This window comes from Camelus bactrianus, chromosome 2 (genome assembly GCF_048773025.1).
Source record: "Camelus bactrianus isolate YW-2024 breed Bactrian camel chromosome 2, ASM4877302v1, whole genome shotgun sequence".
Classification (NCBI taxonomy): Eukaryota; Metazoa; Chordata; class Mammalia; order Artiodactyla; family Camelidae; genus Camelus; species Camelus bactrianus.
In genome coordinates, this window is record NC_133540.1 from 70,917,145 (window position 1) to 70,932,804 (window position 15,660).

General features: G+C 32.7%; 1 protein-coding gene across 7 annotated transcripts in view; it reads right to left on the minus strand.

Annotated features, from left to right (window-relative positions):
• Window positions 1-15,660, minus strand: part of GRID2 (glutamate ionotropic receptor delta type subunit 2) — a 1,297,966-nt gene that overhangs the window by 482,237 nt on the left and 800,069 nt on the right. For all 7 annotated transcript variants that reach the window (XM_074343780.1, XM_074343790.1, XM_010953544.3 and 4 more), the window contains one exon: window positions 7,837-7,956. In XM_074343780.1, the coding sequence (XP_074199881.1) occupies window positions 7,837-7,956 (120 nt within the window). The remainder of the gene's footprint in view (window positions 1-7,836; window positions 7,957-15,660) is intronic.

The window sequence follows — 15,660 nt, forward strand, 5'->3', positions numbered from 1 at the left end:
TTCCAAGTTTTGATTAACAGACCTGTAGAATTTTAGATTCAGAAAGTACATTAAACAATAAAAAGGTTAATTTTTCATGTTATCACTGTGATTGTCATGCATAATGCCCTGTCAATCATGTCTAAAATGAAATTATTCCTCCACCTCATATAGCAATTTCTTGTCAGAATAGCAACAGAAACAACTTTTGTATTTCTTGTGTTGGCTTAAAAATGAATCACATAGTTTACTATCCATTTTCAAATTGGCACTATTTTAATTATCTATTCATTATATAACTCACAAACATACTTTCACTTAATCTTTACAACAATATTAAGGAATAGATATCTCTTATAAAATTATACACATTTTACAGATAAAGGAATTGAGATTCACTGGGTTTAGTAGTCCTAAGATCACAGTCAGTAACTGACAGAATTTTAACCCAGGTATGTCTGACCGAAAAGGCTATGCATGTTTTCCACATTACAAAATATTAAATCTAGTCTAGTCATTTGAAAATGATCTGGAATTACAAATACCAATAATTGCTAACAAACCTGTACTTCTGTGTGCCCTTCTATTTTGCCTAGAATAATCAATGTATTTGCTTAAAATAATCAAACTACTATATCCCTGTTCTCTCTGAATCCCTGAAAACAAAATATACAAAATATAAAAACTCCAACCTAATAATCACTAAAATTATTGATTGTATTTTTTGTGACCAAAAGGGCCAACTCTGCTAGGCATTAAGGATACAATGATGGAAATGGTGCAATTACACAAACACTTTCTAATCTGGCATGTCAACAATCATTTATGTGTGCATATTTTTTATTATTTATTTTCACAGCTGTTACACTTGTAGATGCAGAAAAGAATCTTAGATTCTTATGTCAGTATGCACATTATTCATTAGTTCATCTATTAACTACTTAATGAGTATCTACTATATGCCATGCTTTGGGAGACATAGCAAGAACAAAGGAACATTCTCATCTCTTGAAGTTACATTACAATGGGAAAGACAGGCTATAAAGAGGTAAATTTATTATATTTACTTGTGTGTTTACATATGCATATATGCACACATATATACACATTTATAAGGACTGTATGTATAAATTATATGTATGTATATAACATCAGCTTACAAAAAGTGCTAAAAGAAACATAAAGCAGGACAATATGTAAAGGAAAATGTTATTTTAGATTTTGCAGAATCAGAATACAAACACAACATTGAAGAATACCAGTATAGTATATAATAATTGGCTGTTTGAAGGCAAGGTTGTGCTTTCTTCTAAGTACAAGGCAGTAGAACATTTCAATTCATTAAAAAAGGACCAATGGCAATCTATGTAATACCCTTTGCAAAAACAGTACATTAAGTTTTCCCAAAAATGCAAAGCTGTAGGTTTTAAATTTGCAGATTTAATGCTGGAGAACCCGAGTAAAGATTCTAAGCCTACTTAAAAAACAACTATACCTAGGAGCTAGAATATCACTGCTGTACCATTTTATTTCATCCACTTACATGAAAAAACAATTTTATGACGATACTTAGCATTACTATGCAATTAAGATTGGTTGTGAAATCAGTTTTAATCTATTTTCCCTGGCATTATTTTCCTGTTTGTGATAAAGTTCAAAGACATTAAATTAAGAGTATTAAATTTTAATGCTGGAGCTCAGATTTCACAATAAAAAGAGTAGCATTGGCAAAACCAAACCAAACAAAGAAGACTTCAGGCACAAGCAAAAAAGCTATTATGTACAAGTCCTCTTCTAAAAGAATAAACTTATCCTTTAAATTAAATATTTAATTCAAATCTTTATTTTAATGTCTTCTAATAAATTCAGTTTTAGAAGACTGGATAGAGTATTATTATTTAAATTACTTTTCATCTTGGAAATTTTGTTTCATGATTAACAGAAACAGGAACAACTATATTCTTGGAGAAAGTTTAAGTATATAGAAAATCTTGATGATTTCAAATTTTGGCTTTGAGGCTCACCTGAATTTGTCTTCAAGGATACACAGTGTCTTAAAACCTTGAACATAGCCTCTACTGAATGAAGCACCACCTTACATCAAAGTAAAAGAGCATGTAAAAAATATCAAAGCAGGAAAGCTCTTTGTTTTGACTGGCATTGGTGAAAATTAAATAATTCTTTTCATACTCTCACCAAATTTAAAAAAAAAAGTAAAACCTCTACTTATACAATGTCAAGAGGGCCAAGACTAGTCCAAAATTTGAGGCTTGGTCAACCTCACATTCAAATCCTACACAGAAACAATCCTGCTTAGCTTATGAGAGCTGACAGTATCCTTGCTCAAGGTGGTAAGGCCACAGGCATTGTGTACACTTGGCGCCTGGCAACAGAATAAACACTGACAACTTGACAGTCTGTCAATTGGAAAGCCATTCACTCTTTTTGAGACATAGAGATACTGAGAGTGGAACCTTTATTTTAAACACACATCTGCTAAATCTATACTGTAATTTTTTGCATGGCAATGCTTTCCCTTGATAAGTATCTTTGAAGACATTATACAAGTGTGTAATGCCCATGTGAAGGAACTGCCCCATTTGTAAATAGAACTAACAAGCTACTAACTCATTTATAGTACTAGTACTTTTAAAGTTACTTGAGAGCTAGATTTGAAGCTTTATACATTCAGTAGCTAATTAAAATTGCGGTTTGGAGGAAGAACGCTTGAGTTATAGAAACAAATAAATATTTAAAAATTAAGAATGCTTAAAAATTTGTAAAGCAAGAATACAAAATAATTTTGATACCAATGTAAAAAGCACTGTAAAGTAAATATTTATGGTCCCTTTCAATAACACATATATAATGTCAGTGTGCTGGAGTGTTTCAATCCAATTTGGGAGTCAGAATATAGAAACATAAACAAATGATTACAGGAGTCCTTTGATATTACTGAAGAGAAATTAGACATAATTTGAAGTATATGATTCATTTCAACTGAATGGCATAGATAATACATTACAGACTTTGAATTCAGAGCAGGGCGAAGCAACTACATTGAGCTTGGAACTACACTGATCTTAGTAGGTAACTAAATGAAGTCTGCCTCTGCCCTTACAATTATGACTTTTTTAGTGTCTAGAACCCACCCACCCTTCCAATCATGAATTTACACATCTTTCTCCTCAAACACAACTGCCCGCCTCTGAAGCGCTCTCACTTAATGTACCTAATGTTAGTTTCTTCCGATTTGCTGTGGGCTCTATTCTCTTGAGCCACACTTCCTCCCTGTGGTTGAGACTCCTCCTGCCTTCACTACCGTCCCGGTCCAAGTGAGATTTCATGCTTTACCACCTCAACCATTTTCCAGCCCAAATCCTTCCCCTCACTGCCTTATGGGACTGCTGTCAAAAACAGTAAAACAAAACAAAACAAAACAATCTGATGAAATCTAGACCCTCCATTAATGCAAATTCATTGCATCCACTGAATGCTATTGGATACAAATATACAACCACATAGGTTAGTGCTACAATGAATTTTTGGTCTCTACCCTCATATGAGCCAACAGCCCTGCCTGGCAATTCTTCCATGGTACCTAATTAGTTCTCTCCGGTTTGCCACAGTAGCTCTGTCAAAACTTAATCACTGTCTATAAACTTCTGACCTCATAATCTCTAATTAATGTTTTCTGCTACAGTTTTCCCCTTAGCATATAATCTCACCTCCCATTTCTCCAAGAGAAGATAACATACTTCTTATCTATCCCCTTAACTTCTTGACAGCACATTTGAAAACTTGCTTGCATTCACACGGTTCTCTCCTTACTTCCTCCCCCCATCACCCAGGAAAATGATGTACTTGGTCTAAGATTAAGCACTCCAGTTTTGTGTCTTTCTTCTGAACTTCTATCAATGATCACCTTTCTTTCCTTTATCTTCTTTTCCTTACTCTCTACTGGCTCAGTGTGTCAGCATTCAAGTATACTTAACTCTCTCACACTCAAAAAATTCTCCCCCTCAGTTTCACAAAGCCATTTAATGACTGCTTTCATAGGCAAATGGGTAATATGGTACTTACCTTTACTTCTTTTACTTATCACCTTAGTAAATTAGTAAATATTTACAAGGAGGAAAGAGGAAAATAAAAAATATATACATTAACAATCCAAAAGAAGGCAAGAAAGAAGACAAAAAGGAACCTAGAATAAGCAAGGCAAATGGAATGTACAAATGACAGAATGTACAAGATGGAAGACCTAAACCTAAGTGTATTACTAAATACATTTCATTTAAATATGTGAAATGCTCTCATCTCATAGTCAAATTGGTATCAAATAATCATTTATATGCTTTTTATAAGAATTACGTGTAGAACAAAAGGATACAGGAAAAGTTGAAAGTAAAGGATAGTAAAAAGAAACACCATCCAAATAGTAATGGAAGGGAACTTGTTTTAGCTCTATTAATAGCAGACAAAGATATTCTTTAGGGGAGAAAGAATTATTAGAAGTAGAAGACTTACATAATAAATTAAGAGTTTTATTTATAAAGAAAACTATTCAGAAAAAAATAAGTTCAAGTCTCAAAATGTTTCAGGTATTTAAAAGGATATTATCAGCAAATTTATGACAATACATACAGAAAAGAAAAAAAAACTTTAAAAGAACATAAAAATACAACTTTTTGAGTTGACAAAAAGAATTAGAAAATACGACTTTTTATTTACCATGAAAAAATAGAATCAATAGTAAAAAAAAAAATTCCCATAAAGAAAATTCTAGTCTGAGTTGGCTTCATAAGATCATCTATCAAACACTTGTAGAAGAAATTCCTCCAATTTTATGTAACTCATAGAGAACAGAAAAAGAGAAAACCCTCTCTACCACATTTTATGAGGCCAACATAACCTTAGATCAAAATGAAAATTCAACAAAGAGGAAAACTTCAGGTACCCTTAGTCATGAAGATCAATGTAAAAACCTTAAGCAAGGTTGTAGCAAAACAAATAATTTTTATGTAAACACAAGCATAATTGTAATTTTATATAAATATAAAAATTAGGTTTATCCCAGGAATGCATGAAGCTTCCTTAATCTGATCAAAGTTAGTAACAAAGAAAAAGAAAGACATTATATATAGTGGTGTAGCACTGACTTCTTTTTCTCTGGGACTGATAATAATCCAAGGATGCCTATTACTATTACTTTTACTCAACATTGTCCTGAAGGCCCTAGTAGGTGCACTAGGCAAGAAGAAATAAATGATGTAAAAATTAGAAAGGATGATACAAGTCATTAATCACAGATCATATGAGTGTGCAGAGAATTCACCAAAATTTACAGAGAGATCATTAGAATTAAACAAAGGAGCAAGAAAATCAAGAAAAATGTCAACTTTGTTTCCATGTATCAGCAACCGACAGAAAATGGAGTTTTAAAAGACTACACTGCATGCAAACAATATAATACCACTCAGCAAATGTAAGTAAAAAAATAACAAATTAGTGACATAAAAATAAAAATGTATAAGAAACATGTTAAGAGAAAGAAGATACAAATGAATACACTGCATTATCCATTTATATGAGCATATCAACCAGATATAACTATCTGCATTGTTAAGAGTGAAAAGAGGATTGATGGGAATTTCTGGGTGATGGGAAAGTCCTATGCCTTGTTCTGGATACTAATCACACTGGTGAATGCCTTCACTGGAAGTTATGCCGACTTAAATATGTGCATTTTATTGTGTTCAAATTAAATCTCAATTGAAAATAAACAAGATACTAGAACAGTGAACTTGTACTCTTTTCTTGTCCCCCAAACATTGACACAAATTCTAAGCAGACAAAATGTTTCAATTTAAAAGACTAAACTATTAAAGCCTTCAGAATATAATTGAGCATAGTATCTTTATGACTCTGGTGGTAAGGAATGATTTCTTGGATAAAACTAAACAGTAATAATCATAAGGGAGAAAATTCATAATTCTAAATTTGAAGGCATTATGAATGGAATGAAAATGAAATACACAGAGAGGAAACTATTTGCAATATAATTAAATAAAAAAGACTAATATTCAATATATATAACTCCTAGAATCAATTATAAGAACAAAAGATAATCTAATAGAAAATGGTCAAAGGACTTAAATGGACAATTAACTCAAAAAGAAACCTGAAGAGCAAAAAAATACAAAAAAAGATGCAAAATCCTTTTTAATCAGAGAAATGCAAATTGAAACCACAAGGATATACCATTATACATCCAATGACTTAATAAAAATTTAAAAATCCAACAAAACCAAAATTTGGTGCGAGCATGGGGCAATGTGGATTTGTAGCACTGTTAGAAATATGTAAATTGGTAAATCTCTATGAAAACGGGTTTGAGATTATCTAGTAAAGTTCAATGTATGTTTTCTCGTATTGTTGAAGTTCTACTCCTGGATACAAATCCTACAGAAATACATGCAAAGTATAAGAGTATATAGCCAAAATATATGTGTAGGAACATTCATAACAGCACTGCCTATGATAGCCCCAAAATGGAAACAGACCACCGTAGACTGTGACACATTCATACAATAGAAAATGATACAGCAATGTAAATGAATAAACAACAGCTACATGGAGCAACAAGAATAACACAAACAGAATTAAGGATATAAGAAGCAAGAAAAAAGCATATGCAATATTGAGCCCATTCATAAACTGAAATATTGGCAAAACTCAATTATTTAAGGATGCACACATAGATGATAAAATTATATTTAAAATGTAAAGAAATGAGTATCACAAAATTCAGATTAATGGTTGTGCTACTGAGAAGAGATGTCAGGGATGCCAACAAGAAATATAATGGGGGTTTTAGGACACTCGATAATATTCTGTTTCTGGACCAGAGTAGTAGTTGATTCCTTTATAATAATTCACTAAACTATCCTTGTGTTTTATGCAGTTTTCTATATGTTTGCTATGCTTCACTATAAAAAAATTAAAATACATTAAGATAATTTCAAATTCTCTAGCATAAATTTACCAAGAGATTTCTCTTGCTGATTAGAATAACAGTAAACTCCAATTTGTTTAAATCTTTCTGCATCCTACACCTCAGTACTGGAAAGAAACACCTACTGAAGTACCTCGTATCATCAGTGCAGCCAATTTCATACAGTTAGAAACTTACAGTTATGAACTCTGTACACACAATCAATTACCTTAAGTTTTTTTCCTACCAAAAATATATAAAAATGGCAAATCAAAACTATAGAAAAGTCATTTCTCCAGGGATTTTTATGTTTCTCCTTGAAAAAGTTACTGTCCCAATATTTCATGAAACATCCTTTACTGTCACTCAGCTTCTTCTTACATGTGATCTGCAGTCTATAACAACAGTTCATTCCCTGCAAACAATTTTCTTTCTACTTATTATATGACACATACAGACGCTGAAATACTGTGATGTCACATTTTGTAGTAGACTTTCTCTCTTGTGATATGAAATTTATCAAAGCCCTTATTCTGATTTTGTGCATATTACAAGTTAAAAACCAAGCAGCTATGCAGCATATAAATATTAAATTCATTACTTTATAAAAATTATTATTTTAATGAGTGAAAGATTATGCTAGCTCCCTAGGCAATAATCAGGATTTTTTCCTTTAAAATATTCTAAGGCATAAACAGAATTTATTGCTTAATGCTTCCGTTAAGTACATAAGGCCTAATTCTTCTCCTTCTTCTCTCTCAAACTACAATATAGACTTAAATTCATTCTGTGATTGAATTGCATGAAGAACAAAACCATATTACTATAGGAAAAAGCAAATTCATCAGTATGTCTGATCTTACTTTGCGAACACCTCGGCCAAGCTCTTCTCCATAGTTGGTTCCAAGAATTTCAAAGTGGACATTGGGATTGCCTCCATTTTCTCCAAATTCCAGCTCTCCAGTCAAGCCACTAACTCCACCCTAAAGAAGAGAAAATATACTGACGTTAAGATTTTTGGAGATGTAAAACAATAGTAATAATAATAATAATAAAAATAGGAAGCCCTGGAAACAGTTTTCACCTATAAAATAAATGTTTTTTCAAGCATGCAATTATTAACAGGCTATTTTTAATAGGTGCACAGCAGGGATAGGAGTACAATTGAAAGTAACCTTGAGCATCACTTAGTCCAATCTCACCAACTTTACTGACAAAGAAATTTAGACCCAAAGGGTCAAATGAGTACTCAAAATGACAATATGTTTGAGCTGAGACTAAATTTCAGGCTAGGATTTTGCCATCATATGTTGTGACATGCATGGATCTATTTGTCAAAAAAACAAGATACTTCTGGAGAGCATAGAATCTACTCTGGAAACAAGTTTTGACAATACTCTTTCTCTAGCACAATTCCATTGTAATTTGATCTAAAATTAAATCTGGAAATCTTTAAAGCTGTGGTTCTAACTAATTGGAGCTTTATTTTTCCTCCTTTAAATACCTTTTCCAAATTAAAAAAAAAAATCTAAATTAGGCTTGAAGTCTATTTTTGCTCTTAAATAGTAGTTCTAGCTGTTGAGATTCATTGGGAACTTCCAAGCTTCATCTTTCATTCAACATGACAGATGTTTATTTCCTCAACAGATGGCAATATAGGTCATATTTCTCTATTTCTTGTTTACCATTCTTTACTCAGTTTAGTTTATCAGCCTTTACGTTAGGATTTTACAAATGAAAATCACATTCTGAGTCATTTCAAATTTAGAATTTTGGCCTGATACTCACATATATTTGGACAAATTATCTCAGTTTGTAAACTGTTTCAATCAGCACCTCTACAATGTTGCTATTTAAATATATCTCACTTGCCATAACCTCTAACTCAACTTGTAGTCTTTTTTCGCAGGTATTATGCTGTCTGCTATACCTCTTACTTATTCTGTGTCTTGTGCCCCATTACATGACACTGAGCTCATAACAGCAATTCAAACAAATCATTCTTTATTCATTAATTTCAATATTTAATCTATTTCATTTTTGCAGCAGCAATAATCAACAAAACTGACCCTCCACTGTTATTTTCTAATAAGCCAGCTTCTCTTTTATTATCCAGTCTTACTAATAAGAATCTTTGAATTTGATATGTCTGCATTTTTCTCATATACGATTTAGCAGTCAATAGCATGGATTTTGAAGTCAGATTTCCTGGATGTGATCAGTGGCATCAGAATCTACTAGCTGTGCTAAGTCATTTAATTTCTCTGTGCCCCAATTTCTACATCTGTTTAATCAGAAAAATAATAGCACTTATTACCCCAGAAGATTATTGTCTTATAATACAACAGAGTAAAGAATATAGAAGTGTTTGATAAATAATGAGAGCTTAATTACTATCATTATCATCATCATCTATATGATTATTTATTCTTTAATTTGGGGGGAGGTTTTTAGTTCTACTAGAAATAATAGGCATGCTCCTTTTTTTCAGCTAAAGTTTGTGGGGGTTGCAAAATTTCTTTACATGCTTGAATATTTATGTGGCTTTGGAAAATATTTTTGCAAATTTGACTCAATTATATTTCACTGATTAGTATTTGAGGAGAAAAGAGTTAAAGCAGCTGGTCGAGGATCCTTTATTCACCCTTTTACTGATGTGTGTGTTGGGGGGGTGCAGCCCAGGGGGAGAAAAAAAGAAGGGAGGTAAATGAGTCTAATGCCCTTATCAACTGGAACTCCAGGTAAAGAGACTAGTAATTTTTACTAGAAAAAAGAGCCTCATCTATAAAAGCCCTTAGCAGGATGTCCCAGGCTAAAGAATTACCGCACAAACAAACTCCTGATCTAGGGATTAATGACTTACGGCTCCCTGGAAAATGTCCTGAAGCTTTATACTTACCAGGGCAAAAATAAAGATATTTCATAATGTAAATTATCCCTGTTGTGTGAGGTAAGCCTGCAAAACCTTTTTTAGAGACAGAATGTGAATGTATGCCCAATGTGGGAAGAAAGGGCTTGGGGACTCATACAGAATTTCTGATAATATCTCTTTCCTTTGTCTGTGCCTCTTGATTGCTTCTGTCCTTGATACAGGTAAACTATCCTTCCTTGTAAGTGAATTTGATCTTGTGTTTGCTCAATACTAACATCTCAAGGATTCCAGTTACCACTTAAGATTTTAAAGATTGGGGTAAGTACTGTGGCTCTTATTATCATAAATATCTCCAAGTGGCAAATACTGAGAAGTCGGAATGACAAGAATAGCTTATATTACTACATGTAGTTCAAATTACTGGTATGCAGAAATCTTTTTATAAGACCTTTTCTTGTCCTCAGTCACACACCTACCTCAGTAATATCTCCAATTATAACAGAATATTACATTTCTGTCTTAGTACTTTATTTCTCGGAAGAGGAAAGATATTGCATAACAAGATGAGGGCTACATTGCAAAAATGCTATCCTCCTGAAAATGTTAAAGTTTTGATCATTAGATTGCTTGGCACTGTGTTATTATCATTCCCCATCGATACCCACATAGCCGCTCTGGGCCGGTGTCTTTTCTCTAGCTCATATGTGGTACTGAGCAACTTGGCCCACTTAGTCCCCACTGCACAAAGGACAAAACCCCATAAATCAGGGAACCTGAATTTGGTTCACTGTGGCCTCCACTCACCTTGTTCACTTTTTTGACTTCATAATTTATCTTCTTGATGTTATATCCTTAATGAGCTGTTAGTATACGTAATCAGTGAAACCTTCCCTCAGGTAGACATAAGTGAGCTAGAGAGGTCAGTGACTCTTTAACTGAAGCTTCTTCTTACCTAACTCAGACTTAGCCTCTCCAGTTTTTGATTACCTAGGGATATTGCCACCTTTCTGAGCTATTTTTCCCATCTATCCTCAGATCAACTTTGAAATCTGAGCCTTTGTAAAAATGTGAGCTGGCCAGGCGGTAATGAGCAGTCATTATCTTTGTGCATGCATAGTTGGGTTTTTTTTAATCTCTTGATACAGCTGATTCTAAACAAAATAAGCTAATGGGACATTGATAATATGAATAACACATACAGAAAATGTCTAAATGTCCACTAAATTGACAGTAATAATTACTCCCAGAGTAAACCTTTTTAAAAATACCAAGTAAAATTGGTTTGGATTTCATCCTACACACTCTATACAGAAATATGAGTGGGTATCAAACATATACAGCAGAAGAAGGGAAAAATAAAAAGAGTAGATCAAAGGTTAGTAATAATTTACCACTGGATAATTAGTTTCTGAAAAGGCGTAAGTTTGATGTTCCCTTATGGATAAGATAAGTTTGGAAAAAGAAGAAAAAATTTTACTAAGAATTTATTTCACTCCCCTTATGAGGCTAAGGATTTTTCCCTATGTTTGAACCAGCAAAGTAACTTAGAGATACTTCTGGAAGATCATATGGAACATCAAATATTTATGACACTTGTCTAATTTCCTTATACATATTCCTAGGTTCCTTGCAATCTGCAGACATGCTTGGTAACTAAGGACACCCTGTTAAATAAACATGAGCCCAGCAAGGCAGTGAACACACTGGGAGACTCAGCAGAATGTCCTGATGCCCTCATGTTTCACAAGTTAATTTCCGTGAGAAAAATCCCTAAGAGATGGAAAACACTACATTTTCTACCCAGAAAAGAAATATAATGGTAAACACTGGAATACAATATGCCAAAAAATAAAATAAATAAAAACAACGTAATTAGTGTGAAATATTCAGGAAAATTTGAGTTGCCATATTATATTTATATGTATGTGTATGTACAAATAGATTTTGATATATACATATATTTACAAATATACATACATACTCAAATATTCATTCACAATAGGAATTTGAAGCAAACTGAGAGGAATAGGAAGCTACTAGCATTTTCATCACGCTATCTCCATCTTAGAGAAAAAGAAGCTGAGGCCCAGACATCCAGTTATCCGAGGAACCTGAACTGAAACCTCTATCTTGTGCCTCATACTGTTTCCTCTAGACTCTGCATCCAACATAACATGTGCATATCATGGTGATTGCTCAAAAATGTATATTGAACTGAATTAAACTGAAATTTATACCAATTTATTTACTTTATGATTCAAATGCCCTGAAGTTGGAGTATACATTGATGAGTCCACAAGAAGACTATTCCAAGGACACTGACTGCATTTTTAAAAGCTCTTGTGACAAAAAGTTTATTTACACACATTTTTAAAAAAGGACTATCTTATATTCCAAGTCAATACTATTTCTGGTAAGTCTATTATTTTTCTTAAATTCTCTCTCTCTCATGTCTTATAAATTCTAAATGGTATACAGTACTTAACCTGAAAAGCAAAGTAATAACTTTCATTTATCTAAGTATAAGGGGAAATCAGAAAATACTTTAAGACAAATGAAAATGGAAACATAGCTTTCCAAAAACTATAGAATGCACCAAAAGCAGTCTAAGAGGGTAGTTTATAACAATGTAGGCCTTCTTTAAGAAACAAGAAAAACCTCAAACAACCTAACATACCATGTAAAGGAATTAGGAAAAGAAGAACAAGCAAAGCCCAAAGTCAGCAGCAGGAAGGAAGTAATAAAGAAAGAGAAAACAAATAAAATCGGGACAGAGAGAGAGAGAGAGAGAGAAGATCAATGAAACCAAGAGCTGGTTATTAAAAAAGATAAACCAAACTGATGAAATTTTAGCCAAGTTCTTCAAGAAGAAAAGAGAGAGGACCCAAGTAAACAAAATAAGAAATGAAAGAAGAAAAATAACAATCAATATCACAGGAATATAAAAAAAAAAAGCAATACTATGAACAGTTATATGCCAACAAATTGGACAATCTAGAAGAAACAGACACATTTCTAGAAACATACAACCTGCCAAAACTGAGTCAGGAAAAAACAGACAATGTGAACAGACCAAATGCATTATTAGTGAAATTGAATTAGTAATTAAAAAAAAAAAGCTACCAGCAAACAAAAGTCCAGGACTCGATGGCTTCACAGGGGAATTCTGTCAAACATATGTAGAAGAGCTAATACCTACCCATCTAAACTATTTCAAAAAATTGAAGAGAAAGGACACTCCCAAATTCATTCCACAAGGGCACCATTACCCTGATACCAAAATCAGACACAGATATTTAAGGAAAAAAAAGGGGAAAGAAGAAAATTATAGGTCAGTATCTTTGGTGACTATAGATGCAAAAATCCTCAACACATTATTGCTAAACTTAATCCAACAACATATAAAAAAGATCATACACCATGATCAAGTGGGATTTATTCCAGGGACACTAGAATGGTTCAATATTTGTAAGTCAATGTGATACACCACATTAACAAAAAGAATGATAAAAATCACATGATCATTTCAGTAGATCAGAAAAAGCATTTGACAAAACTTAACATCCATTCATGATAAAAACTCTCATCAAAGTTTAAATACAGATAATATATCTCAACATAATAAAGGCCATTTATGACAAATTCACAGCTAACATCCTACTCAGCAGGGAAAAGCTGAAAGTCTTTTCTCTAAAATCAGGAACAAGATAAGGATGCCCAGTCTTGCCACTTATATTTAACAAGTATTAGAAGTCATAGACACAGCAGACAAGAAAAATAAATAAAAGGCATCCAAATTTGATCAACATTGCTAATTATCAGAGAAATGCAAATCCAAATCACAAAGAGATATCACTTCACACCTGTCAGAATGGCTATCATTTAAAAGTCTATAACAAATGTTGGTGAGGATGTGGAGAAAGGGAATCCTTGTCCATTGTTAGTGGGAATGTACATTATTACAGCCACTGTGGAAAATATTACAGAGGTTCCTCAAAAATCTAAAAATAGGACTAATAAATAATCCAGCAATTCCACTCCTGAGCATATATTCAAGAAAAAAAACCCCCAGTAATTTGAAAAGATACATGGACCCCAATGTTCCAAGCAGAATTATTTACAGATGTCAAGACATGGAAGCCACTCAAGTATCCATCAACATATCAGTGGATAAAGAAAATGTGGTATACATGTATACAATGGAATATTATTCAGCCATAACAAAGAATGAAATTTTGCCATTTGAAACAACATGAGCTTGGAGGGTATTATGCTTAGTGAACTAAGTCAGACATAGGAAGAGAAATATTGTATGTTACCACTTACATGTGGAATCTAAAATATATTAAACAAATGCATATAATTAAACAGATATAGAAAACAAACTAGTGGATACCAGTGGAGAAAGGGAAGTTGGGAAGGGCAAGATAATGGTATGAAATTAAGAGATAAAGACTACCATGTATAAAATACATAAGGAAAAATGACATATTATACAGCACAGGGAAATACAGCCATAATTTTTAATAACTATAAATGGAGTATATAATCTATTAAAATATTGAATCACTATGCTGTATACCTGAAACTATTATAATATTGTAAATTAAAAAAAATAGAAAAACAACTCCAACAATGAAAATTCAAACGTATTAGTTATTTTTTCCCAAGCCAGGAACCTAGACACCATTTTCTTCTTCTTCTTCCTCACATATTCATGTTAAATCACCAAATCTTTTTTCAATCACCTAAACATCTCTCAAAGACATGTACTTCTGTTTCTATAACCCATATCATTGCCCAGGGTTCCTCTGAATTTAAGCTTCAGCTTTTTAATTGATAATTGTCTTATGTAATCTGTCCTGGTCCAATGGCAGTTGCAGAATGGATTCTCCAATTGGTAGCCACTGAGTAATCTGGTTTTGTCACCCTCCTGTTTAAAATAACCCAGTGGCTTAACCTTACCCCTAAAATAAGTTTATGAACTTTAACATGGTTTACAAACCCCTTCATAATCTTTTCCCTGTCTTCTACTTTTAGCTAATGAGGAACAATGTTCCTATGCTGTCTCTATTCTAGCTACCCAAGTCTTATTTCAGATGCTTAAGTGTGCCAAACTCTCTTGCCTCCAAGCCTGCTAACATTCTATTGCCCTTGCACCATTCTTCCCTTCCTATTCATGAAATGCTCTTCCTTTCTTTTTCTGGCTAATGCCTAGGCATCTTAAATATTTCTACTTAACTGTCACTCCTAAGCCTAAGTAGGTCCTCCAGTCACATATTTTCAGAACAGCTGGTGTTTCCCCTTTTGTAGAAGAAATTACATTTATAATTATTTTTGATATTTCTATTTTCCTTCCTTATTCTGTGATCTCACAGTGCAGCATATGGCAGAATTCAATAAATATTTGTTGAATGAATATGTTACCATATAAGAATTAGAGTAATTTCAATATTTTTGCCAAAGAATACTTCTTTAGATATCAACATGTATCAATACATCTCTTTTAGACATAATATATATCAACACATCAATTTGAGAAAATGTATTGGTGCTAAACATTCTGAGATACTGCCACAAATGCTGATATATTCTATTTTCCCATATTAGGTATTGGAAATAACTACCACAAAGTATTTAGCAGAAATTGATCAATTAAATCAATGTGGAAGTATGTGATTTAAGGATCTATCAAATCCTGTTTGGTTTACTCATACTGAATACATAGAAAATGTCCGTGCTTTTATATGTAATCATGTATTTAGAGTGTAATATTTTCTTAGTTTTTTTATTAAATAAAAGGTGTAAGCGTATT